We start from the raw sequence: 22,262 nt of genomic DNA on the forward strand, positions 1-22,262 counted from the left end.
ACTAATAGCAATCAGGTTACAAAATTATAACTTGAGTCTCTACCTTCCAGGATATTACAATGTATTCTTGTATCAGTCAGTTGGAATTGGAATTAGGCTCCATATATAATCTTGTTGAAACCACATATTTCTTTATGTCCTGAATCTCAGATGCCTGAGTCTGTTATGAACCATAATTATTGTTTAATCATCTGTAGGATGCTCGTGCTGGTTTCCATAAGTACTGTTTGTCTCTACCCTCCACTCTGTCACGCTGGAACAGATCATCACCCCCATACGTTCAACAGCTCCAATGCATTTACACAAATTAGTCAAATTAAAACAAAAAGAGACTCGTTTGCATAAATTACACACAAGATTACTGAAGATCAACTCTCATCAGAAGCAATTAAGACACTGCCGCCTTCAGTAATTGCCGTTGCAGATGATGAAGGACAGCGGTCAGTCCTCCATCACCGGGGTGACACTCGACAGGGTAGGCTCCCGAATCTACTCGCATAACACACCACGGCCTGGCACTCGACCTCGCACGGCAGTTGAGACCACTAATGCCGAAAACAGCCACATTCTGAGGGGGTGAGGTAAGTGGCCCTTATGGCCTCTGGCTAGGGAAGGGTCACCTAACGATGTTAAGTTTGTGCACCCCCCTTTTTCTGGAGTTTTTCTTTTTTTTTCCCACAAGATAAACTCAAACAGACCCACACTACAAAAACACCAGCAGCAGCAGCAGCAGCAGCAGCAGCAGCAGACGGGCTTTGTGATGGTGACTTAGCTGCGTGTTCATGTGATGGAAAAGCTTACACATCTGAATGTGCGGCTGCAGAGACACAATTTCATTTAGCTGTGTGTTTAAATGTTTTAGTAAATGGTTGTTTTTGTTTTCTTGTAAGTGTAAGTTTTTTTTTTTTCAGCTTGATCTTTTTTTTTGGATGGGGGGTGGGGGGGGTTGAAAACAGGATACAGCTCTCACATGTGTCCCCTCAGGCTATACAGTCCTCTTTAGGAAAGAGAGAGAGAGAGAGAAAGAGGACAGAAAGAAAGAGAGAAAACGCTTGAGGCAAAATTCTTTCTTTTTTTCCAATGTGACGAGCCAGAGCCAGGCCTGAGAATCTTCAGCTTGCCCACGGAGAGCTCCCAGCATGCATTGCGGCGAGCTGGCCTGGGCACCCTTTGTGACTGTTCAAAGCTCATTTTCTGCCTGTTAGAGGGGCTTGCGTGGCTCAGGGAGTGTCTGATAGCTGCTGATGAGTGTGTAATCTCCCATAATTGTCTTTTCACTTCTCATTTGTGTCACAGCCCGCCTGCCACTCTCTCTTTTTCCATCTCTCTCTCTCTTCTCTCACTCTCTAGCTTTCTTTCTCTCTGTCTCTCTGTCTCACTCTCTATATCCTTCACACTTCATCAAGCTGTGCATCTGCTTTCCTGTAATGAGACACATCCCAATGACACCCTGCACCTTACAGACACACAGCAGCTACTGACTGCCTCAGACACAAATACCACACATCGCTGAATCAACAGCCTCCTTGTCCTCACAAGTCCACAATCTCACCATGGCAACGTACACAATTTAGTTATCATCACTTCTATTGATCAGCATAGCGCCATGAGCAATACACATTCTCTCAAAGCGCTTTGATAGAGCCAGAGGCTTAAACTCCCAAGGTCAAGCACAGGGCAGTGGTGGCAAGGGGAAAACAGCTCAACTCCACACAGGCTCACGTTAACTCAAAGCAGGTGTGCTTCTTCTGAACGCGAGCATGACAGACCTACCTGAGAGGAGAGGCCGTTGCCGATGGCGGGGTTGACAGGGTTGGAGTGGCCGGGCGGTGGGGGCACGAAGCTCTCGGAGTAGCCGGAGAAGCCGTGACGTCCAGAGGCCAGGCAGTAGGCCGAGCTGCCGTCCTGGCCTCCCGAGGAGGTCAAGCCCGACTGGTGCACGGAAGTCGGGGGCAGAGGCTGGGGCCTGTGCACTGTGCTGGCCTGCTCAGACACTGCTGGAGAGATAGAGATATAGAGAAATAGAGAGGGAGAGAAGGGGGGAGCGAGAGGGAAAAAAGGAGAGAGAGAGAGAGAGAGAAAGGTGTTATGGCAATAGAATCAGGACAGAGAAAAAATGACCATACCAACTTCTAGCAATGCTTTGACAAATAGGTCAATTAAAAGGATAAGTATCCCTTTACACAACCTATGATGCATTGCATTTGATATTCAATCAAACTAAGTAGGACACAGTGATCACAAAACAACTGCACTTAAGCCGATCTACTTTCTGTATCGTTATCTTTATCTTCATGGTCATCATTGACTCAGTGTCTGAGCCCTGAGGAGCCTGGGCTACCTTGCGATATGGACGAGGGAGGGTAGGGGCTGTCGGAGAGCTGGTAGGGCTGTAGGCTGGACATGGCTGAGGGGGGGAACCCTCCGGGGATTAGGTGGTTGAAGGCCATAAGCTGATTGGCCCCTGCTTGCTTTCTCCAGCGAGCTCTCCGGTTGCTGAACCAGACCTGTCGGATGGCAGGAGTAGCAGAGGGAGGGAAAAGCAGGAAAATGGAAAAAACGATTTAAATGTGTTAGGTTGAAGACAAGAAAGGAGGCATACAGACAACGTTGTCATTTCCAAGTATATGTGAGTTAGCAAAAGCTGTTTTGCATGTAGAGGATCACGTGGTGTTTGAATAGGTCCTTTTGTTTAAAACTGTGTGGGGTGGCTTTGTGAGTCCTCAAGTGTGTGTGTGTGTGTGTGTGTGTGTGTGTGTATGTGTCGTGCGCCTTTGTGGGTTCAACAATCCATAGCTGGGAGCTAATTAGATACTAATCTAGACATCTGTGCTGGTTAAGGCTGGTGACATCATGGCTTTATGGAGCACAGTCACGGGTTTGGGTCAGAGGCTCTAGATCAGACCCTAACTGCATTACATGTCTCTTCAATAGTGATCCTTAATAAAAACAGCTCTTTTTTTAAAAGCAGGAACCAACAAGGAACTATTTAGGGAGTCGGTCCCCCTTAAGGTTAGCACAAACAGGAAGTGGCTAACACTAATAGAATGTGTGTGTGTGTGTGTGTGTTTGGGGGGGGGGGGGGGGGGGGGGGGGTCATGTGACTGACGGCTGGAGGGGAGGAGAGAGAGGGGCAGTGTGCCAAGCCCCATTTAGCATCCGTATGCTACACATCCGACTGGGCCTGGAGCGGGTACCCTCCAGAGGATGGGCAGAGCAGGGCACGGGGTGGGGGGGGCTCACTCAGAGGTGGAAGAGTGAGGTTGGGGGCGGGGGGGGTGGGTGGTGGTGTGGGGTGGGGGGTCGGCTCAGTGCATCAAAGAAGGTGAAACCAGCTGGAGACTCTCGTGGATGTGGATCATCTTATGGATGGATTGGATTTGGATTAAAATATGTTGGCGTGCTGGGCTGTGTGTGTGCGTGTGTGTGTGTCTGTGTGTGTGTGTGTGTGTGTGTGTGTGTGTGTGTGTGTGTGTGTGTGTGTGTGTGTGTGTGTGTGTGTGTGCGTGTGTGTGTGTGTATGTGTGTGTGTCTCACCTGCACACGTGCCTCCGTGAGCTTGGCTCTCTGGGCCAGCTCCTCTCTGGTGTAGATGTCCGGGTAGTGTGTGCGCTCGAAGGCCCGCTCCAGCTCCTCCAGCTGCTCCGCTGTGAAGGTGGTTCTACTCCGTCGCTGCTTCCTCTTCAGGGGCAGGCCCGGTTCCGAGTCCACGTCAGAACCCTCGTCAGAGTGACTCGCTGGGGGGAAACAAAAACACATAAAAAAAACACACACAAACACATGATTATACAATAATGCACACAGATATGATAGTCTTTATTAAAATATTCACTTGACCAAATGGCTCTATTTTGCACTGAACCTTTCACCAAAACAGATCAGCTGTAGTTTGTGGCTATAGAACTACCAAACTGAATTTGTTTTTACTTACTACCAAGCTGTGCTCCCTTCACCAAAAGAACACTTCACCAAAACATCACCAATAAGTTGTAGTTCTTCAACCATGACCACAACCATTACATTTTCATGATAAATATATAATGTCATAAATATATATAATGTCTGAAAATAAAGCATGTAAAAGCTAACCAACAGGTGGTCAGATCCTGGGATGTAGGATTTAGAGCTTGAATTGTGAATCTAGTTCCAGCCAATTCTATATGTCTCCCAATCCACACACACACACACACACACACATACACACACACACACACACACACACACACACACACACACACACACACACACACACATCCCCTGCTATCCTCCCTGCAATCCCTATCCCTCCCCTTCATATCCTAAATATGACTCTTTTATGACATGTTTACTCAATTTCAGCTTCTTTTGTCACCAGAGCCGCTTGACTCTATTCTAGGGGGCGGAGGCCCCTGGGGTGTGCGGCGTCTACCCCCCTGACACAGGGGCCATTGAGGCCAGTGGCGGCGGCTCAGTCGAGGGGGCGTTCAGCGTCCAGGGCCGAGGGCCGCCGGGGCCTGGCGCTCCACGCAGGTGTCCCCTTATCTGTTTGCTCAGTCTAAGTTGGGGGAGAAAGCGAGCTCCTTTCAGGCCTAATTCAGCAGAAGAGTATGTGAGTGTGTGAGCCGGTCTTTAAGCCCAGGGGGGACCAAGCACCACTGACTGGGGAGAAGGGAAGGGGAGGGGTGGTGAGGGTGGGGATTGGGGGGTGGGGGTGTCGAATGGGTTGCCAGTCTATTAAATAATGATTAGGCACCTCAAACTACCGTGACAGTCGGCCATTGTCCGTCGGCCACGTCTCTGTGTGAAAAAAAGCAAAACCCATGGTCCAAACATGCAGACGCATCTGCTGCTTCTGAGACTTCAGCTCTCTTCTTTCGTGCTCATTCTCTCTTTCTCTTTCTTTCTCTCTCGTTCTCCCCCTCTCTTTCTCTCTCTCTCTCTCTCTCAATATTTTACCCACAGATGGCTGAGAATGGAAAGACAAAACCCAACTTTCTTTGGCCTTAAAACAAAACAAACACACACACACACACACACACACACACAGACACAGACACACACACACACAGACGCACACACACACACACACACCAGACCAACAGACGAGCCCCTGAATGCCTTGACCAGCGTGTTTCTTTTCTCGTATCACCTCCGTAGGCCTGGCCACCACAGCAGAAAGTCCAGCTCAAGCTGCGGGCATAGAAGCGAAAGGCTGAGGAAACACACACACACACACACACACACAGCGGGCATGAAGGAAGAAAAGGAGGAGGAAGGTATGAAGAGACAGGACTTCGGTAGACTGGTGCCTGACTGGTGCCTGGTGGTAGAGATGGCTCCCGATTTGAGAACTTTAATTAAAAAGCACAGAAAAGGAAAACGAGAGAGAGAGAGAGAGAGAGAGAGAGAGAGAGAGAAAGAGAGAGAGAGAGAGAGAGAAAGAGAGAGAGAGAGGGAGACCTGCACAAGCAGGGGCCTCTGTCTCCGTCTGTGTCTCCATCTGTGTCTGTGTCTCTGTGGGGAACTCCCTGGAACCGCGCAGGAAATGCTGCCCCTGGCTGCCAGCGCGAGAGAGAGAAAGAGAGAGAGCCTGTCCGGGCACCAACGCTGGGATTCAGCCCACGGAGCGTCTCTCCTGCCTCACTCTCCAGACACCGGGGCAGGGGAGGGGGCAGGATGGAGGGAGAGAGGGAGAGGGTAAACGAGAAAGGAGAGAGAGAGACAGACAGAGGGTGGAAAGGAAAGGGAAGAGAGAGAGAGAGAGAAGAGAAGAGAGAAAGGAGGAGCGGAAGAGAGAGAGAGAGCTCTTCATTACATTTGGACTACAGGCGCCAGGGCACAGACCGCAGCCATCCACAGCCCACAGGTCAGTCAAGACCTCTCATATCTGCAGCTTTCCATCAGGAACGCCACTGCTATGACATGCACTGGACAGCGTGAGTGTAGAGAATTCTCTGAATGTTACACAACAAAGCTCTCTCTGCGTGCCCAAGAGGTTTTCATTACTCTCCGTGGCACTGATGCAGGAAACTGACAGCTCATGGAAGAAACAGCCAGACATGATGCAACACACTGTTTGAGAAAACACAGGATCCTAGAAATGATATCCAATACATTTTGTTTTCAAAGAACAAATCCTACCTTCAAACCAAATGTGGGCAAATGATCAACTAAGAGGAGGCTGCTTTTTGTTTTACCAGTAACAAAATCTTATTAAATAAACACTCCTTTTATATGAGACAACCACAGACACTGATAAACAAATAACAGCACACACAAAGCAGGCTTTAAAAGCAGAGCAGAGGTGAATGAGGCTCCAGAAGAAGCGCCTGCACACTGACGGAGAGGCTCCCGGCAGCAGGGTGGGGGTGGAGGACTTCTCCTTCTCTTTCCCTCTTTTATTTCATTTCTGTCTTCTTTTCTTTCTCTCCCTCTCTTTTTCATTTTTTTATTATCAGTAACTGCCGCGAAAAGCACTCCATCACAGGCCGTGAGTTAATAGCATGTGACAGTGTTACTTTTGTCATCTTATGGACCCCTTTCTCTTTCTTTCTGTCGCACTCTCTCTCTCTCTCTCTTTCTCTTTCCCCCTCTCGCAGTCTCTCTTTCTCTCTCTCCCTCTCTCCCTCTCCCTCCCTCTCTCCCTCTCTTTGAGTTATTTGGCTGCCTTTTGTTGGGCTGTAAGGAGCGGCCTGTGGATGGAGCCTTTTCTAGCAATTTCCACGCTCCATCTGCGGGATCCATCACGGCTGCCTTGGTCCGCATTGAGGGCCTTGTCACCTGCCCGGCAGGGGAGCGGGGTGGGGGGCGGGGAGGGGGGCACAAAGAGGGCCGGAGTGGGGCCACTGGGGCTCGGGAGGGGCACAGCAGGGGGGAGCCCCCAATCCTTCCTCCTCCTCAGCCAGGGGGTTACAGGGGCCGTAGGGTGGAGGGGTGGAGGGTTATGGCGAAAGGGGGGGTGGGATGGTGGATGGGTTGTGGGAGCCCAAAGGCACCTGGACATTTTTAGGGCAGGGGTGGGGGAGGGATGGGTTTCAATGGGGCGGGGGGGGGTGGAGCGCGCGCTGCTCCTTAACCTAATTGTGGCACGCTGCCTCCCGTCAGGTCCGTTCTACGTTACTTCTCCTGCGCTTGCCCTCAGCTGCAGCCATCTTTCTTCATCATCCAGCGCTCAAACACGACCTCGTCACACAGAGCTCACATCCCCCTCACACAGAGGGCCGCCATTCCCACAAGAAAACAACATCACACAACAAGAGGATCCACACTCAAGGCCAGGGAAAATCACCGTTCACACAGCGCTGAGGCATCATACCACTTCAACACTCTGCCTGCAGAACTTCCGGAAGTTTCTTTCCAAGTGTCCCACGCAAAACAAATGCACAAACACAGCCTCAGTCTCTAAACAATACAGTAGTCGACAGAACAAGTGACGGATGGATTTTTAAAAAGACTCAAGGACAGTTAGATGGGTTGTGGGAGGGAGTGACGGACACAAGAGAGGAGAGGAGATGGACAGACGGCGGCAACAGTGGCTGCCGTGCAGCGTGACAGGAAGTTCCCTACCGGTACTCCGCCAGAGTGCGAGCGCATGCAGTCCCCCTTTCAGCTGCCTTCCTCTCAGTCAGACGCTCCTGAAAGCCCTTTTCACGTGTTGCTCTACCCTCCCTGTCGCCCCACACCATCTTTGTCTCCCACACAGAGAAAGAATCAAAGAGACAACCCAGACCAGACCAGACCAGACCAGACAGCGTGGAGCTCGGAAAATGCCGCAAACACAGAAAAGAAAGAAGAGATCGTGGCGATGCTCAGGGAAAAAGTGAAGTGATCTAATTGCACATAGAATGGATGGTTACAGAACTTGTGAACGCTGTGCAACAAGTTTCCAGTAGCAGAAATGGTCTCAGATTTAAATAAAGCAGCACAAAGACAGCTAAGCGAATGTGTGAATGACAAGGGGGGGGGGGGGGTGTTGAAAGCAAGACTGCAGGCAATATGGTGTAAGCACAAATAAAGTTGGGGCTATATCAGCTTTTTGCTTTTGGTTACGTTTCTGGGGGTGTCTTTTACTTGAAAAAATAAAAAGCCCAGCGCAAGGTGCTCAACTCTTTTACCAAGCTGACCATTTGTATGCGTCCTGCAGCTGCCCCCTCCCCAGCGCAACAAAGGAGGTGCACTGTCAAAAGCGCCCCAACCTGAACCGAGTGGAACCATTTATCAAGTTGGCGAGCGAGGGCTCTGACAGGGCAAGAAAGGAGACCTCAGCTCAACAAACACACACTCTCACACACACACACACACACACACACACACACACACACACACACACACACACACACATGCACTCACACACACTCACTCACAGACACACACAAAAACGCAGACTATCCCCTCCACTCCCAATCACTTCCACCTGCGGCAGGAACATGTAAAGCAGGGGTTTGTATGAATCCCCGGCTTATTTGAGCAAAGAGACTGGCCCTGTGTGGATTAAAAAAAAAACAGCGAACTGAACTGCCGTAAATTACAGCTCAGCAACGGGTCAGGCCAACAAGATGCTAACCAAAGAAGACTGGACTCACATGGCAATGTTGGCCTTGGAAAGGGCAACAGGTTGTTGGGAGCACATATGCCAAATCAGCTCAAGAACACACATACACACACACACACACACACACACACACGAACAACAAGGAGATACACAGATAATCTACAGATATAGTCGTAGTTTTCAAAGATGTAGTCGTTCGACAAACAGACGAGAAGTAAGGTGGGGAGAGAAAGGCCCAGTAACACAGAGAGACAGGGAGCCAGGAGAGGAGGGGGATTGTGCACCGAGGAGCGAGAGGCAGAAGAGAGGCCGGCCATATGGGCAGTTTATAGTCCCTGAAGGGGGAGGCGGTGGGTCCTCCGGGGGGCAGTTAAATAGGAGGGCAATTGAGCTGGTGACATGTGTTCCCCAAACAAAACAAAAGGCAGAAGAGACAAATGAAGTATTTATTTGCGCAGCGAAGTGGCACTGCTCTTTTGAGACCGCGTCCCAGTAAGTGACTGCGCGAGTGAATAAAACAGTACATCGAGAGTCGGCAGATGCGGGCGGGAGAATGGTTAACTGACAGCTTATGGGCCCATCTGGGTTGGACATTTTGTTAAGAGAGAGGACTGGGACTCACTTGACTTGCTAAAGAGGGCCAGCCTCCCCAGCTGCCCAGGGTGGGAGTGAAGAGAGTGGGGCGAGATGGAGAGAAAGGTGGGGTTCGAGGGGAGGCTGGGGAAAAAAGAAAGGTGGCGAAAGAGAAACATTTGCATGGCATGCAACGGGGTTCCGAACCAGGCTTGGACTATAAAATCGGAGTGATGGAATAAAGAGATGTATTATCATATAATGTGGCGGCTCATTGTTGCAGGACATGTGGCGTGAAAGGGAAACACGGGGGCGTTCCTAAAGGCACAGCGTGGAGCGGCTATTACCGCGACGTGCTGTGACAGAGGTGGCGGTTTTCACGGTGGCAGTGCCCTCGGGCGCTGGAACAAAGCACAGGCGCCACACCGGGCAGCTCTGAGACGGCCCGTTCACGCCACACACACATACATACACACATGCACACACACACACATACACACATGCACACACACACACCACCAACCATACCTTTCCCTGAGCAACTTCCCTACTGTGCCCCATCATTCTCTCTCTCTCTCTCTCTCTCTCTCCCGCCCTCATCATTCTCTCTCCCCCTCTCTCTCTCTCTCCAGGTGTGAGTTCTCCCCCACATTCAATCACAGCCAGCCTGTTTCAATGCACCACTTTGAGAGTTTGTAATAAGACATTTTGAGCAAATACAGTATCGGCCGCCCCTCACAAACCCCCCCCCCCCCCCAACACACACACACACACAAACACACACACCCACAATTCCCTCCCTTTTTCTCTGTCCATTCTAATCCTCTGGGCCTCCTCGAGCCACACGTGGGGAGCTGCTACCTGTCACCATGAACAAAAACATTATTTTAACCCTCACTTCCTGCCCAGTGGAAGCTGGAGCTGCCTGTGACCCGGCGCTCCCCTCTGACCCTATCCAGGCAGCCCTCTCTCCTGCCCCGCTCCTCTGGGGAGGCACACAGACAGGCAGGCAGGCAGGGGGAGATATGGCCTACCTCTCTGCTCCCCAACTCAGCTAACTCCCCTTCGCACTCATCAGAGCAGACAAGCTAGCAACTGGCAAAATCCCCTTCATATTTGTTCATTCAGCAGACACGTTTATCCAATGTGACTAACAGTACACACATATACATTTTCATTACTAGCAGCGATTCCTTGGCATTGGATGCATTTTTTAAATGAACTTGAGCTATAGGAATGCTATAGGCACTCAATTCAGGAAACTAAGGAGAAGAAACAAAAGAAAAATCCCTGAATCTCCTTTAAATCAGCTTATCGTCATGGTGAGTTGTTTTGTAAACAACAACAAAAACAATTCCATTATGGCCATTCACTTCCTCATGTTGTTGACATAAAAAATGCATAATCATATTTTGAAGACAACTTCAACAGTTGTGTTAAGGCTACTTTATCAGAATCTGCAAATATAATGTAAAATTGTCATCTTATTACTCAAACTATCAAGTATTCTGATCCATGTGAATGACAACAAAACCTATTAAAATGGCAACTTTCTTTAAAAAGGACTGGCTTGTCTGGGTTGGACCAAGTTACATAAATTATAGAGGGCATATTGCCTCAGAAAGTCAAACTTAAATTCATGAAGCATTTTTAACAAAAGAGTATTTATTTTCTCGTGAGAATGTCTGACACAAATCTGAAATTACATATTATTATTGGAAATTTGGTTTGAGGCATGGCAAAAGCTTCCAGCCATGCAAGTTATATAAAGCAGTGACTGAACTAACAATGCCTCACTGTGGAAGTTGGCTGGGTCATGCCAAACTCATCTTAGGACACACATTGCAAAACATGCTGACAAAATTAATTTGCCAAAGCAACCATAATACCTTGGGCACTGAAACTACTGATTTACATGTTTGTTTGTTTACATCAAAAATGAGTTCTCGGGAAGACTGGATTTAGGGGTCTAAACTCACATATCCCTTTCTCAGTGGAGCTGATTCCCGGGGGGTGGGGGGATTTCAATCATATGGCGGTTTAAGAGTGAGGTTCTACAAGTTAAGTGATTGACATAGCTGTCTGGCTTTTCTCAATTAACCATCTCATTGTGGTGCTTTGTTGCGGGGGCTACCTCCTCCACCCTCGACCTCTTCCAGCTCCTCCTTTTCATCCTCAGCCCTGGCTAGCAAAAAAAAAAAAGTTTTGCTTGGCTAATACTTCCAAGCAATAGAGAGCTCTTTTTCAGCCAGGGCTATTCTCCTTGACCTTCTATTGGACAGGTCTCTTTCAGCCTCTTCAAACTGTCTTTCAGGGACAGGGCAGGCTGAATGTGGCGAGTCCATCAGCTCGCGGGGGCCGACCCAGGCTATGCCCCCAGCCCCCAACTTCAAAGATGGGTTGCATTCATTAATTGTCCTTTGAATTAATATCAGAGGATCACAATGCCAGCGCCAACACAGAAAGAGACTTTAATGAAGCATAGAGGCAGCATTCATTTGCAGATAAGCGAGTTTTCTTTTCTCTTCTCTTTTTTGTCCTCTTTCTTTTTCTTTTTCTTGTTTATCACGCCAGGAGAATGACTGCGCAGAAGCAGTGCACTCTCTTGAGAAAGGAACGAGCGAAGGAACAAAAATGGGGGAGCAGAACAAAAATGATAAACCGTTATCATCTCCTCATAATGGAAAATTAACACACACCACAGTGTGTATCTCTGCATGAACTGTGTAGGCTCTCGGGTTGCCAACACAAAATGGAAGTGTGTGTGTGTGTGTTTGCGCTTTTCAGCGATCCTGCGAGATGATGAGAAGGGGACTATTTTGATAGAGCGCTTGGCTCCGTTGAGTGGCATGAGGAGCCAAGGCAGCCATAAGGACGCCTGGAGAATAAGACAGAGATATTTCTATATCCTGATGCCTTCGGGGCGTCCAGAGAGAATCACGACTGTAGCAAGCATTCCACAAGTTGCACTAGGCCCCCTTGTTTATTGTTAGGGGGGGGAACAGTGTTCTCTCTCTGTAACTCCCTGACTGAATCACAAAAGCGGTTTTAAAAATAGGCCAACCAAAAGCAGAAAAAGGCAATAGCATACTTATAAAAGGGGAAAAGAGACGAACATATAATTTTTTTTTCTGACTGTGTGCTGTCGTGTTAAATTTGTCCTCAGATCTAATAAAACCTTCGCTGGGAAAACTTAAGAAAAAAATAAAAATAAATTCAGTTAAAGAAACTGGCAAGTAAGGCTGAAAGTAAAATATTAGCAAAGGTATTTTATGTCTGTGTAAATATGTCACAGTAATTACTGAATCAATTTCTTAATTATTAGCTTGTGTGCCTATTTATAAAAATAATACCCGAATGATATCATTACTTGACATTTCCCTCTTTCATTCTCACACACAGACATAACCATATTCTCTCTCTCTGTCTCTCTGTCACACACACACACACACACACACACACACACACACACACACACACACACACACACACACACACACACACTTTCTAAACTGCCTCTCTCTCTTTTTTTCTCTTCCTCTCATTTTTCCTCCTCCCATTGAGAGCAATTCACTGCAAAGCAGAGGAGAGAGTTCCCCACTTTATTTACACAAACAAAGTCTTACTCCGTTTCTTTGACAAAAGCAGCTAAATCTTTCATGTTTTGTCAGCCCTTGATTCCCTCTGTCCCCCTGGCTCTCTGCCTGCTTGGGGACAATGGCTGGCGGAGAATGGCAGCAGATTGTCGGAATGCGCCTCAATGAAAGTAATTATTACATGTTGACTGCGTTCACCATGGCAGAACTCAAAGCACTAGGCTTATTCAATTGGCCCTCCACAGGGCTTCCTTTCAAAAAAAAGTTATCCCTTTGACTGTTTGTATTTCTGAATCCTCTTTTTTCCCCGACCAGTTGATGAAAATCTGCAAGTCTGCTCTCTGGCTTTGATGACTCAAGTTGCTTTTAATTAGCCAAATGAGACTGCAGAATTGTTGGTTTGGGGAAGTTAATGGTGGAATATAAAGGATGGGATGCAATTAACGAGCATCCATTTATGTGTACATATTTATGGATGATTTCTACGTAACCTTTTGTAGGACTGTGTGCCAAGTCTAAGCATGTTAGGCTTTTGAAGACATGTCACAACCTCAAATCTAAGTTTTGTCCATCAAAACAAAAATTTACAAAATATGATTTTGGTGTTAATGACAAACTATATTATTGAAATATATGCTGCCACTACCTTAGAGGTAAGCTACTATTATTTTCTATAACTACTCAAAAGGTCAACAATTATACTTTCATAATTGAAAACTTGAATTAAACACAGAGCATTCATGCATTTATTCTGATGGTAAATTATTCTAAAAGAATTTGATCGCCTACTCTGCAGAGCTGCAGCTCAATTCTAGTAAAAAACTTTACCTGATCAAATAATGAAATGAATAAGTAACACATGAATGAATTCCCTTTGGAAGCACACAGGTCCACATGGCTAAATGAATTCTCTTTCAGAGGAGTGTGGGGTGGAGAGGGGGCAGTCAGCATCCCCCTGCCATCCATACTGGCTTTTCCCAGACAAATAAATCTAAAGGGTCCGCCTTTGATCTCAACACTTAAGGGAAGACAACAATGGGTTTGGAGGAGCAAGGGGCAGGGGGCAGCCAGCCTCTCTTATGGAAAACCAAAGACTCAGTAAACACCTACTTAATCAATATTTGGCCAGAAAACTCCCTTTTCATACTGAGAAAAACTTTCAGTTTTTAATTGAGAGTTGTAAAGTCAACAAAAATTACAACTCCCACTGTAAAAGAATGGACGTGAATACATGTTCCCATTAAAGGGTTTATCTTTGAGGAGAAATAAAACGTTACAGTCGGTCAATGAAGGTTCCACCAACTGGGAATCCTCCTGCACTTTTATCATGCTAAATCATTAACATCTGAATGAACCACAAAATAAACTGTTTGATTAACTTAAGAAAACACACAGACTTAGTCAAAGCTGGATAGGTTTTCTGGTGAACAGGCACAAGTGTAAAGATCATGTGGCGATGAGATACAGCCTTTTGAAACAATACTTTCGAATCTTGCTTGTGGAATATCTGCCTAAAACAACTTCCAGCGTGTTCCTGATTTCAGCCATTTTGTATCACTTTGAAATAGAACACACTTCATCTCATGCCAATCTCAAGGATGATCTGACAATCTGACCGCACGCGCTTCTTCTGAAAGTAAACCTGCTCAAGATGTAACTTGATATGTTGCGCTGAAGAATCAACACACAGTGAACCGACTACGACTCTCGCTGTACTCCCCTTATCGTCCAGCATTCACCCAAGCTCGTATCGAAAGTCGCTGGTTAAACTAATTACCAACTGATTTGTATTCGAGACGTCTTTCCTGAAAAAGGGAGAGGAAAGTGGCTAAAGATATTGAATGAATGCGCGCCCCAGGCGTAGAGGAAGGGGGCGGGTTTTGTGTCGAGATGAAAGTGGGAACAAATAAAGGAGTCGATTTAATCTACTAGAAAAGGTTTTCATTGCAATGAGTGGACATAATGTGCGAGGATTGTAACAGTGCGCATGACGCGAGCGATCTCACCGTGACCCTGTCACCTCCACAGAAACCGGCGAGGCATTGCTGACGACTTGGCATCGAAAGCAAACTCGATTACTGAAGTATGCATTCGGTTGGAGGTTAGAAAAACGTCGGGTCAATATCAGTTTCCTTGTTTCAACAGCTATTCTTGTTCAACAAACCTCTCTTTCCATGGGGGGAAAGTGCTATATAGCCCATGGATAAATCAGACTGCAGTGTATGCTGTGGCATAGGCTACTACACACACTAAACACAGTTTAATTCCACAACGTGAAAAAACGGATCTGTAAAACTGAGAAAAGCCAAAATAACACGTAATGGACTGCCTGTATTAGATCATTATAGGCAACCTTTGTCCACATTCTAAAACGTTTAAAAAATAATATAATAATAATAAAAAAAAATTATATAAATAATAATAATAATAAAAATAATAATAATTTTATATATATATATATATATATATATATATATATATATATATATATATATATATATATATATATATTGTTTGATGTTAAGAAGTTAAAAATAACAGGCCTAAGTCGGCCCAACCGCTGCTGGTGCCTGTAGAGTGCATTTTCAGCAGGTCTTAATGCAACAAGTGTTAAAATGGAGTTCGCCTGCACTGATTACTCTGACACATTTCTGCTCTCTTCGTCCTAGTGGACATTGTTCTGTGCGAGAAAGGCATGTTTGAATAACGGTAAGGACTCCAAGGAGACATTTTGCAGATAAAAATGGGCATTTTTCTCAGGCGTGAAGTCTATAAAAGTGCTCGCAGTCGCTACTATTGGTGATCGCTGAATAATTCATCCCTCATTGCCAGCCCATAATGTCTTCTCTCCGTCTTTTGTTGCATCGTTTTTTCTTCCTTTCTCTTCAAATTTTGAAAAGGTTGGCGTCTTTTGTACGCACCAAGCTGCTGCTAGGCAGGGTTTTGTCCAACTGAAACTGAAGCGTGAGCCTCAATGGACTCAAGTGCTTTTGTCTCCCAAGTTCATCCTCAAGTGTTCGATTGTGCACCGCGGGACCGTCTTTTTACGCAACGGAACCCTTGGACAAATGTTTGATCAACTGATTCAGACTTTTGTCTCTTGAACTTCTTGACACTTATGAACTGACACCTATATACTGAATTCTTAGAATTCTTAAAATGATCCAATTACCTTTTTTTTATTATTATCATCGATTCGGCATTGCAGCATTATCAGAAGTAGGCCCAGTGTATAAAACCAGGAGATTAAAATAATGATTTCACGACCAAATGAACAGTTAACGTAGGCCTATAACTGATTTGTGATAAACTGTAGGCTACAATCATAGGCGCATTATTGACTATTTATAGCCTAAAGTAGGGGCAAACAGAAATACTGTGTGAGTTAACTAAAAGCTTGAATCCATTTAACCACTGGCTAGTATCTATGCTATTAGTTTTAGTGCTGTTTGTGCTACTTGGTGCTATTTTTTTAAATTAATAAATAACAATAACAACAACCAGCCTACAATAATAATAATAATAACAATAATAATAATAATAATAATAATAATAATAATAATATAGCTTCATATAAGATGAGGGCCACAATGATTGTGGACATCTGTGACTATATCAACCAGCTATCCTTCCCATTTCTTGGAAAAACGACTTAACAACAAGAACAAAAAAGGACAAAAGGACTACTTACATCTATCGCCAAGAATGCCATCAATACTGTGTTTGCCTCTTCTCTCGTTTTCGTCTAGTACTCTCCTTTCCATTTCGTCTTCTTCATCGTCGTCTTCGGCGCTTCCTCCGAATTTGCATCGCAAAGTGCGACTGATTGAACTCACTTTAAAATATGAAAAGGTATCGAGTTAAAAAAAACGAAAAAAGCATGCCATATAATCAGCTGAAGTTCACTGTGGCCTAAACACACATTCAACACCTGTTGAATGCTCGTGTTGAATGTGCATACAAAACACACTGAATACAGAGCCTATAATAAATTAGCTTAGATATCATACAACCAAGGATGATGAGATCCCAATACAAAATAGTGTTCATGTTCACTGTATCTGATGAACAAGACTACTTTTACCTTGTTTGCTTAGCTGGTGAATAAAACATTATAGGCCTACCTGAAGGAACATTGTTGCGGTCGCATATCCCATCTTTGAGTAACTTATCTCTGATCTCCCAGCTAAATATTCCAGGATTCTCTCTCTTGTACTCTTCGATTTTCTTGTCTACATCGGGAGTTGTTGTTTGCTTTAAATGGAAGAGTAACAGAGTTAGGCTACACAAAATGTATAGTTGCATATTTAGCCACCTTGTGCATTACTGTGTTATAAAGGGTATTAAACTCAATTAAAATATAGAAAAGTGAATGCACATTATTGCTATATTACTCTGCTGAGTTAATGTTAATGGCTGCTAAACCAATGGTGAGTACATCAAATGGCTAAAAGTGTAGGAACTGATTCATAAAATGGCTAGGAACTGATTCAATGAAACAAGTGTTGACTATCACCTCACCAATTCAGTCCACACCACTAATTCCACAATTAATTAGCCTTTTTGCAATCTATTTGTAAACGCATTAACGCAAACAGTTGTTATCTAGAATCCTCGCCATAAAAATATTTTCTGTTATTACCTTGGGCTTACTTCCTCCTATGGCACCGGGCCGGATAGATCCAGTCTCCTGGTACCTGCACAGGATTTTGGACACACAGCCGTGTGACACTCGGAGCTGACGGGAGATAACGCATGGCCGGATACCATGGTGGGCCATCTCCACAATCTTGTGTCGGATATGATTAGGCAAAGGCCGTCCATTTATGAAAACTCCACCGAGTTGGTTTACTCGACCCTGACCTAATGGCGTGGAAACTGAAAATAAACACATTTCTCAGAGATATGCAAATGCCTGAGAAAAACACAATCATAACCGCATACTAATAATATGTACTATTATTATTATTATTATTATTATATATCGGTTTATTTGACATTTATTTTCATTTAGTAGATGACCTGTTGCAGAAGCTAAAATAATAGGAATAAAACTGTACATTTCACGTCCGGGGCATTTGGTTGCAAATTAAAAAGTATTGCTCCAGTTACTGTTTTTAGGTCTATGTGTTCTAAAATGACAAGAGGGCTGAAACAGGCCTCGCAAGTTGCGCAAATGTAGCATGGAAACAAGTAGCTATCATAATTTTACACGGGATGCAAGTCTTGGTGAGTTCGTTGCATTTATGACAAGTTAAACTCGTCCAGTTAGTGCCTGTTTAGTCTTATAATAACATTAAGGTGCAACTGTCTGAAGTGTTGATGACAAATTCCTACCTTCAAGAGAGTATCCTCCTCTGGGATAATTTTGTGGCGGCGTGGGGCGCATCATTCTCGGTATGCCCCCCGCTAAGGCTGTCATTTTCCCTTACACTCCGATTCGGAAGATTTAAAGTGGATGCTTCTACCAGGCGAAAAGATATTACTGAGACGTCCTTGGTTGTCTTGTGATATTTAGAACTCGCTTGAATAGCAAGGAGTATCGCTCCTCTTGGTTGCGATGCAACAACAACCTCTTGGATAGGCAAGCTTCAGAACAGGAAAGTTCTTCAACAAATCCTTTGACATGTGTGGTGGGATATCCTGATAAGTGTAACAGTCGAGTCTTTTCAAAGGTGGTGTTTTTAGGGCAAACCCTGCAAACCCTGAACTTGTTCCCCGGTCTTGTTGTTGTTGACACACTTGTTGTGGATTGAACGGCGGTCAGTGGTGAAACATTTTATCAGTTGTTGCGCTGTTGGCTCCCGAGGCACTCCTAGGCCTCTGATTGGTCCGAGAAGGGAAAGTCCCGAGGCCCTTGAGAGGGCTGTGATTGGCCCGACAGCAGAAACTTTCTTGTGCAATGACCCCCAGATCAAGACGATGCGTGATGTTATGAGTACCTCACACATTCGCAAATGTAACTATACCTATTACGATAAGCAATGGAGCAACGTTGAAAGCAATGGGAATATACCAGTTTCATCATAGTTTTAATGGACTGATTTCTTTGGGCTAGGCTGATGCTTAGGCTGGCGTAGTATGTTGCCTATATTGTTTAACGTAGCCTGCTGGTTTATATGGCCTATTTGTGTATTATGGTGGAGCCTAACAAAGTTTTCTCATTTCATCTGTCATACTTCTTGTCGGATTATAGTTGGCCTACTACCTAAAGGAGAACCCATATACCCATCAACACATGAAAATGTGCAAAAATGCCATGCTCTTATTGGGGTTTAGAGGAATTTATTGATGTATTTAGGCTGTATTGGAGCAATAGAATGAAAGGAGTGCAGCGCGGGGCGACACAGCAGGGTATGACGCCGGGAGTGCAGTAAAATCCGTCTGTACCAAAGAATACAATTGTGAGGAACCGTTATTTATAACTTCATGACATTCAATACCCATACCCATCCTTTTTTCTTTTTCTATATAGTCAGTTATCTCGAACTCTTCTTGGTCCTTGACGCTCTCTCTCTCTCTCTTTCTCTCTCTCTCTCTCTCTCTCTCTCTCTCTCTCACACACACACACACACACACACACACACACAGAGAGAGAGAGAGAGAGAGAGAGTAACTTGCTCACTCAATGAATGCTTAAAGTTTCTTTTCTTTATAGGATTCTATTCAAGACCGTACGTCAGTCAAATAGCCTTCTTCATTCAGCGACACAATCAATCAGAGTTGCCGTGATCCCATTCTGTTTACAACCAATAATGCTTAAAATAAATAGAAAGATTACTTATCATCTTGTGAATTTGATTGATGAGCACTCCAATTTAATGTTTGGCCAACATTAAATTTTTAATTTATATATAAGTCCCGGAAAACTTTGCAAATTGTCCAGTTGTCCAATTGTAAACAGTTCAAAACACAGTGAACATTGTGTCTAATTTATGACTGCTTTTATTGTTACTGTAATAACGAGTTATAAGTTACATTAGGCCACTCGGTTAGTTCTCGTTATTGTAGTGTAATCACTAAAAAGATAATGACTTCTTTAAAAGGACTGTGGGATGCTGGCATGTTCATCTCAGGTGCACGTTTCCTAATGAGTGTAACTGCCTCAGGTGCTCTGTGATGCTTCGTGCTTAAGGCCTACCGTGCTTGGATGTGAGCATGTCCATAGGATAATATGTAAATGCCTTGTTTTAGGCTTTTGAAAATGTGTTGTGGTAAATGTGTAGCATATTATTATTATTATTATTATTATTATTATTATTATTATTATTATTAAGATTTATATTTGATATGACTGCAAATCTGTACTCCATCATAGCATTGTGTAATTAAATAGTAATAAAATGAAATAAGGCTGTAAATAAACTTAACGCAGTGACACATGCTCGTTGGTGTACTTATTAAGAAACTTAGCAGCAGAGAAGAACACACGACTTAGACATGGAAATAAGGGCTTCCTGAGTCATCCGGGGCCCGCATTAACATTTCAGCCTTTTGTGGATGTGAAAAGATACTTCAAATGTTGTCTTTCTACAGGACCGCGGGGACAATGGAGCGCAGGAGGGAAATATGGTTGGGACGCGGGAGTCCTTTCACGTGCTAAGGGAGAAATTACCCTGAGTTCTTCAAACTTCACTTCACAGGCGAGTCTTCTGAGGGAGTAGCGCTTAAACCTCTGGTGGTGTCCGTGACCTCTTGCATGGTCAGACCTGAGTGTAATGTTTTCTGTAAATCCTAACAAAATTTCTGCACATTCATTGTAAAAACACCCCAGGCTGCAGTATAGTGTTGATTTCGAAGCCATATTCATTGTGTCAGAGGAATTGTTTAGTCAGATAGTTTTTAACTGAGGCAACCGAGATGTTTCACCATGTGCGTAAATGTAGCCTAACTGTTGTTAAGTGAAATTAAACCATTCAAAAGGCAATATAATAATAATATAAATTATTATTATTATTATTTTAATACCAGGAGTGTTCTTTGTTTTTTATTGTTGTCCGTTGAGATGTAAATGATATATTCACTCGGACATATGTCACTGGAACGTAAGGGACTGGATGTAACTTTAAACCGTCATAAAAAAAATGAGTGGGAAAGATTGGGAGTGGGGAAAACTGTTTGATTATCTTTAAAGGGATATAGGATCTCCGTGTCAAATCAATTTCTGAGTGAAAACTCCCAGTCAAAAACTTGCCCCAGTTGAAAAAAATCAAAATAACCCAAGGATGTATTCGAGGGATAGGACAATAATGAATTTATTAAATCCTTGAACCTTTTATTAAAACAATGAGTAAGTATAGGACACTTTACGCAAAGCGCAAACATGCAAGTGTTTTTTCGTTCTTGCACATTTGTCACAGTTTTACCTGTGCAATCACTAAAGTGTATTGCCAAACTCCAGTGCCACTTTCTGAGTAAGATATGACAAGGCCGAACCACAATAATCATAATACAAAAGTTTGGTATAAAAAAGAATGGCCTATCTTTCGACTTGCGCTTTCATGGCTATACGCTTTCATGGTGACGTGAGAAGTGGTGAAAGAGCTTGTTTCCAGAATTAAGATGCCTAGCTACTTCAAAACATAATGCAAATAGGCTAGAACATGTTCATTTTCGCTTAAGGTCACAAAAGTAAATATTTACAAGGATAACATGGGCATATTATCGGTCTTTACAGTGGTGTTAATGATCTTCCTCTACAAAAGGCACTGGCGCCTTTAATTGCCTTATATACTACCTCAGTACATTAGAATAACTATAAAAGACTTGTTAACGGCCATTTCCTATGCACGAACGTTGAGCGGTGTAGCTTCAGGCGATATAAGACATTTTCATCTTCTGAGGAACTTAACTCCCACGTTTCAATAGGCGCTCATTGATGTAGCCTAGTTCACCTAAGAGTTTCATGAATAAAAATGGACCATGACAACTTCACGTTGTCTTTATGCATGTACACAAATGCATTTCCCCCTTCATTTTATTATTTTTCTAATGACGTATGACAACTGATTATTGACTAATTATGGACGTTTTTATAATGCTTACTCCGAGGTAGGGGCATCTTGCATAGTCCTAAGAATATTAGGTGCTTTGCATCACACGGGATAGTGTAACTTGTTGAGAAGGAGAAAGAAAGGATAACGCTGAGAGGCGAAAAAGCATTTGTTTTCCAGGTCCTTCGGGGCATGCTGATGACTTTACATGATGACCAGGAACAGTGAGTTTATTGCCCCCATGGTGAACCCCAGGCCCCCTCTCGCCCTCAGCTCCGCTTCCCGGTAACACAGGCCCAGGTAGCGGTCTTCTCCGCGGGAGGGCAACTTTAGAAGGAGGGGGACGGGATTGTGCGGCGATTTAACCTGATTGATGTTTACATTGGTGGGATATGTCTTTAATACGACAGATAATGGTAAATATTCACAGTCACGCACCATACCCTGCGATAAAGTGATAACCCATACCGACCAATGCACAGACATTGCACATCTGTTTTTGAGATCTACAAAGTCCTATCTCACTCTTTAACACTTTCTACAGCTACATTCTTAACCACCTAAACACCA

At 44.5% G+C, this 22,262-nt stretch overlaps 1 protein-coding gene across 4 annotated transcripts in view; it reads right to left on the reverse strand.

Moving 5' to 3' along the window:
- The window catches only part of LOC121709997 (paired box protein Pax-3-like), a 23,873-nt gene extending 5,442 nt beyond the window's left edge, over positions 1 to 18,431 (reverse strand). For 2 of the 4 annotated variants that reach the window (XM_042093795.1, XM_042093814.1), the window contains exons 1-7: positions 18,037 to 18,431; positions 17,342 to 17,577; positions 16,824 to 16,953; positions 16,391 to 16,534; positions 3,538 to 3,737; positions 2,342 to 2,507; positions 1,774 to 1,994 (exon numbers count right to left, since the gene is read on the reverse strand). In XM_042093795.1, coding sequence (XP_041949729.1) covers positions 1,774 to 1,994; positions 2,342 to 2,507; positions 3,538 to 3,737; positions 16,391 to 16,534; positions 16,824 to 16,953; positions 17,342 to 17,577; positions 18,037 to 18,121 — 1,182 coding nt within the window. In that variant the 5' untranslated portion in view covers positions 18,122 to 18,431. Of the gene's footprint in view, positions 1 to 1,773; positions 1,998 to 2,341; positions 2,508 to 3,537; positions 3,738 to 16,390; positions 16,535 to 16,823; positions 16,954 to 17,341; positions 17,578 to 18,036 lie in introns of all 4 variants that reach the window. The other 2 variants (XM_042093786.1, XM_042093803.1) reach the window with 1 other exon arrangement.
- Positions 18,432 to 22,262: the final 3,831 nt, after the last annotated feature.

Source organism: Alosa sapidissima, chromosome 1, assembly GCF_018492685.1.
Source record: "Alosa sapidissima isolate fAloSap1 chromosome 1, fAloSap1.pri, whole genome shotgun sequence".
In the NCBI taxonomy this organism is placed as follows: Eukaryota; Metazoa; Chordata; class Actinopteri; order Clupeiformes; family Clupeidae; genus Alosa; species Alosa sapidissima.